The 4,569-nt window shown below is 45.4% G+C and overlaps 1 protein-coding gene across 1 annotated transcript; it reads left to right on the top strand.

Annotated features, from left to right (window-relative positions):
• Positions 1-1,509: 1,509 nt before the first annotated feature.
• Positions 1,510-4,260, top strand: LOC109570179 (PRAME family member 8-like). The gene is made up of 3 exons (XM_019975969.2): positions 1,510-1,796; positions 2,213-2,788; positions 3,687-4,260. Exons 1-3 carry the CDS (start codon positions 1,510-1,512, stop codon positions 4,258-4,260), a joined length of 1,437 nt encoding a protein of 478 aa, XP_019831528.2.
• Positions 4,261-4,569: the final 309 nt, after the last annotated feature.

Genomic DNA, 4,569 nt, shown 5'->3' with positions numbered 1-4,569 from the left:
CATTGCTGCTATCATTCACATTATCCCTTTAGGAATGCCCAGCTCCAAACTGTCCAGAACCACTCGTATTCTCACTGAAATTCCAGCCTGTCCACCTTCAGAGAAAGCTTGACTTAGGGCTGGAAAAACCACCACATCCCCAAAGCTCCTCCCTGGCTTCCTGAATGGGCACACAACCTCCTGTGTTTCCTACATAACTCCTCAGTGAAAAGCTGATATAGGGATGAGTGTATTTTGTTTTCTTTCATAACACACCACTGTTTTCATGAGACTGTTTTAATCATGGACATATTGCTAATGTTGATTTGACCGAAGTTCCCCCAACAAAATGATTCTGTCAACTTTTTTTCTTGTCCAGTGGTGGGGACCAATAATCCTTTTCCTGTCTGACCCTCAAAAATACAACTGTCCATATTGGTAGAATTCAGTCAGTTTTAGGGAAGTGACTGTGAATAGGTCCTGGATCACCCAGCCACACCATCATTCTTTTTGTTTCCTGACTGTGTATATATTTCAATCAACTACTCTAAAGAAATATGATAATCCAATCAGGATCAATCCAACAGGTCTTCTATAGTTAAATCAGTCCCTTTCTGATTGGATTAGCAGTGGGACAGAGGAATTATGGGACAAGAAAGGTGTATAAATATCTGAAGCACTGGAAAAGAGAGGCAGAATCTTCCTGCTCTGGAGACACCAGATGAGTTCTTCACAGCGTCTGAGGTCTGAGCACCCTGCCAGCAACATCAGACCAGTAAGTTACCTCCATCATATAAGAATAACCATTCCTTCCCCATGGTTAGCTAATCTTGAAGAGTGACTTGTAGTTCTGGGTGGCAGGGAGAGTTTTCAAAAAATAATTTCTTTATGATGAACCCATTTCAGGTTTTAGTTTTGCCTCTCAGTGTAGTTTTGCCTGAATCTCAAAACATTTTGATTAGTACTTTAGCTGGTATCATTTTTAAATGTCTTTACCCAGCAGATATTTAAACTATCTGTTTGGAGTTTTGTTTCATGAAATTTCAAATACATATTTTTTACATAAATGGCATTTGTGTTAAGGATAACTGAGGATGGAGGCTGTGTGGGTACACATGACCTTCCTCTTCCCATAGACTTAGGGCTACAAGTGGTGGTCTGACATATTCCACTCATAAAGACTGGAGTGAGCTTTCAGGCTCCTAGCTTCACACTTCTAGCTGGGACATGAATTAAGCAAAGCACTGGATTGAATTGAAATGGCTAGTGGTTGCCTTTCCTCCTTACTGGTCTTGTGAGAAGCTTGTTTTGAATTGAATAGGGAAAGAGTTATAACTTGGTGCCCGTTGAGGCCTGAATGTCTTATGGTCTAACTGAGGCACTCTCACCCCTGCCAGAGCTGGGACCTCAGTCCTGAGTAGATTTCTCTGAAGGGTTGGGGGATTGTCTTAGATGTGTTCCTCTTTGGCTTGACATGGATGCTTTATTTGTTGGCAGTTTCCACAAGATTCTTTTTGAAGCAGAGCCAGGATGAGTGTCCCGACCCCACCCAGACTCTTGGACCTGGCTGGAATGCACCTGATCAAGGAAGATGCCTTGGTCTGTTCTGCTCTGGAGTTTTTGCCCACAGAGCTCTTCCCACCCCTCTTCATGGACGCCTTCCGTGGGAGACACATCAAGACCCTAAAGGCCATGGTGCAAGCCTGGCCCTTTGTCTGCCTGCCTCTGGGGGGCCTCATTGACCTGCCTCATGTGGGGCCCCTACAAGCAGTGCTGGAAGCACTTGATGTCCTGCTTGCCCAGAAGGTTCGTTCCAGGTGAGTCAGATCTAGATAGCTTGATAGGGTTCTGGGCATCCTGGAAGAGACATCTGGGCTGGGCTAAGTGGATGGCCAATGGATGGGCCAGAGGGTTCTGAGGATGGCAATGAAGAAGCTCAGAGGCCTTGGCTCACTATGGAAAATACTTTACTGATGTGTAAATGTGCCTACCATGCAAGGGAGATTGAAAGAACATGCCCCATCTCCTTCCTATGATGCTTAATCCCACTAGAAGTGGAGAACTAGAAAGGAGAAAGGGAGTTGGAGGAAAGAGAGGCAGAAGAAGGCAAGGCAGCAGGTGATGAGATATGTGAAATAAAAGCACGGGTGGGCAGTCATTTGTCAAATTCTGAGACTGTGGTTGCATTCTGTGTGGATTTTAATGCATCCCTGTTAATCTCCTGTCCTTATAGGAGGTGCAAACTGCGGGTGCTAGATTTGCGGAATACTGGCCAGAGCTTCTGGAGCATGTGGTCTGGAGCCAGCACCCATGGGTTCTCAAGATTAGGAATGGCACCAGTGGCTGAGCAGAGCTCAAAGACCCATCAGCCCTTGGCTCCCCTGAAGATATACATAGAGCTTTGCCTAAAGAAAATGACCCTGGATAACTTCCTTACCTACCTTCTCAGGTGGATGGAGCAGAGAAAAGCTTCCATTCACCTCTGCTGTAAGAAGCTGACCATCTTTGCAATGCCTGTGGAAAATATCACGAAGGTCCTGAATATGGTGCAGCTGGACTGTATCCAGGAGGTGCAAGTGAATTGGATTTGGCATCTGTCCACCCTGGCCAAGTTTGCTCCTCTCCTGGGTCAGATGAGCAACGTGCAGAGACTCCTTCTCTCCCGCAGTCACGTGTCTGCTCTTGAGAAACAGGAGCAGCAGGAGCAAGTTGTCCAATTTACCTCTCAGTTTCTCAAGCTGCACCATCTCCAGGATCTCTATCTAGACTCTCCCTCCTTCCTTGAAGGTTGCCTGGACCAGATGCTCAGGTGAGTGTGGAACATTGGCTGGGTAACAGTGAACACATCACTGGCATGTGAAGCACACAGGGTCCCTAGCTGCTCTATCCTGAGCCATGGTATCACTTCACCACCGAAATCAAGGTAGAAAAACAAACACAGACACCGTACTAGAAAGCTGTGTATGGTGTGGCTTGGACCCAGTGAGGGCAGATTCTTTCTTAAGGAGGGAAATCTATGTAACATGACTTAGGAAAATAGGCAAGTGAAAGGAGATCAAAGAAGGGAAGCCACCTATAATCAGAGCAATTTTAAAGAGATGGTCTGGGGAATTACCTGCCAGTCCAATGGTTAGAATTCTGCTCTTTCAGGGCTGAATGCCCAGGTTTGATCCCTGGCGGGAAAAGTAAGATTGCACAAGCCGCACATGTGATATGGCCAGCAAAAAAAAAAAAAAGGAAAAGAACGTGAGGGACAGAGGGAGACAGAGACAGAAAGAAAAACTGCTCTCACAGGCGGATTCATGTTGATGTACGGCAAAACCAATACAGTATTGTAATTAGCCTCTAATTAAAATAAATAAATCTAAATTAAAAAAAAAAAAAAAAAAAACTTTGTGCTCTCCAAGTTTCTGAACTTGTCTCAAATTACCAGGCCCTAAATGTTGCCTTTTCCAGATAAGTTAGTAAATATTTAAGAAATGCGTGATTCTGAGACAATAGTAGTGAAGTATGACCAGAGAACATACAAACCACAGATGGTTTGCAGGTGATGCAGAGATGAATTGTCAGGTTTAAAAGGAGACTGATCATTCTGAGTACTGACCTTCAGGAGACAGTTAGTAGGACCCTGTCTTTGGGCCGATCACCTTCCCAAAACAGCTGCCTCTCCTGGGTTTCTCAGACTTCATCACTTTTTTTCTCCCCAGATGCCTGATGACCCCCTTGGACCACCTAGCAATAACTAACTGCCGGCTTACAGAATCAGACCTGACCCATCTGTCCCAGTGCCCGAACATCCATCAGCTCAAAGGCCTGGATCTGAGTGGGGTTACCATGACTGACTTTAGTCCTAAGATCCTCTGCATTCTTCTGGAGCAAGTTGCAGCCACTCTCCAGGAACTGAACTTAGAGCAGTGTGGGATCACAGAGTCCCGACTTGAGTCCATCCTGCCTGTCCTGAGCTGCTGTTCCCAGCTCAGGACCTTCAGTCTGTGTGGGAATGTCCTCTCTATGGCCATCATGGAGAAGCTGCTGAGTCACACCACTGGGCTGTTCTACTTAAGTGATGAGTTTTACCCTGCCCCTCAGGAGAGTTACAGCCCTCATGGAGCCCTCCACCTGGGCCGACTGGCCAAACTTCGGGATAAACTCATTGAGATTATGCGGGATTTAGGACGTCCAAGGGCCATCTGGCTTAGCTCCAGCCCATGTCCTCGCTGGAGCAATAAGACATTCTATCCTGAGGAGCCCTTTCTGTATCAATGTTACATGTCTGCCTAGTTGGATGCACCTGCCAAAGCTTTCTTCTGGGCATTTGGAAACTAAAACATGGGGAATAGATGCATCATAAAAGGAAAACTGATCCATGGTTTCAGACATCAGCTCAGTATGAATGGGAAAAGTTAAGATGATACAGTGGAGATGCAGGATTTCAAGGAGAAATGTAGACTCTGAGAGGTGTTGGGACCTTCAGAGACTTGGGTTTATAGCATCACAAAGATGAATCTAATTTTCTGGATGGAAATTTTGTATGCATATGTGGCATTATTTTTGAGTGGAGATTGTAAATAAATGGTCACAAATAAAGAA

This window comes from Bos indicus, chromosome 16, assembly GCF_029378745.1.
Source record: "Bos indicus isolate NIAB-ARS_2022 breed Sahiwal x Tharparkar chromosome 16, NIAB-ARS_B.indTharparkar_mat_pri_1.0, whole genome shotgun sequence".
NCBI classification, from domain to species: domain Eukaryota; kingdom Metazoa; phylum Chordata; class Mammalia; order Artiodactyla; family Bovidae; genus Bos; species Bos indicus.
This window is presented reverse-complemented; position numbering and strand designations above follow the sequence as displayed.

What these genes read in the sequence shown, in the direction of transcription:
- LOC109570179 (XM_019975969.2), top strand. Translation starts at nt 1,510, where the DNA reads ATGAGTGTCCCGACCCCACCCAGACTCTTGGACCTGGCTGGAATGCAC. An exon ending in GCCCAGAAGGTTCGTTCCAG is followed by an intron (nt 1,797 to 2,212) that starts GTGAGTCAGATC and finishes CTGTCCTTATAG; the next exon opens with GAGGTGCAAACTGCGGGTGC. An exon ending in TGCCTGGACCAGATGCTCAG is followed by an intron (nt 2,789 to 3,686) that starts GTGAGTGTGGAA and finishes TTTTCTCCCCAG; the next exon opens with ATGCCTGATGACCCCCTTGG.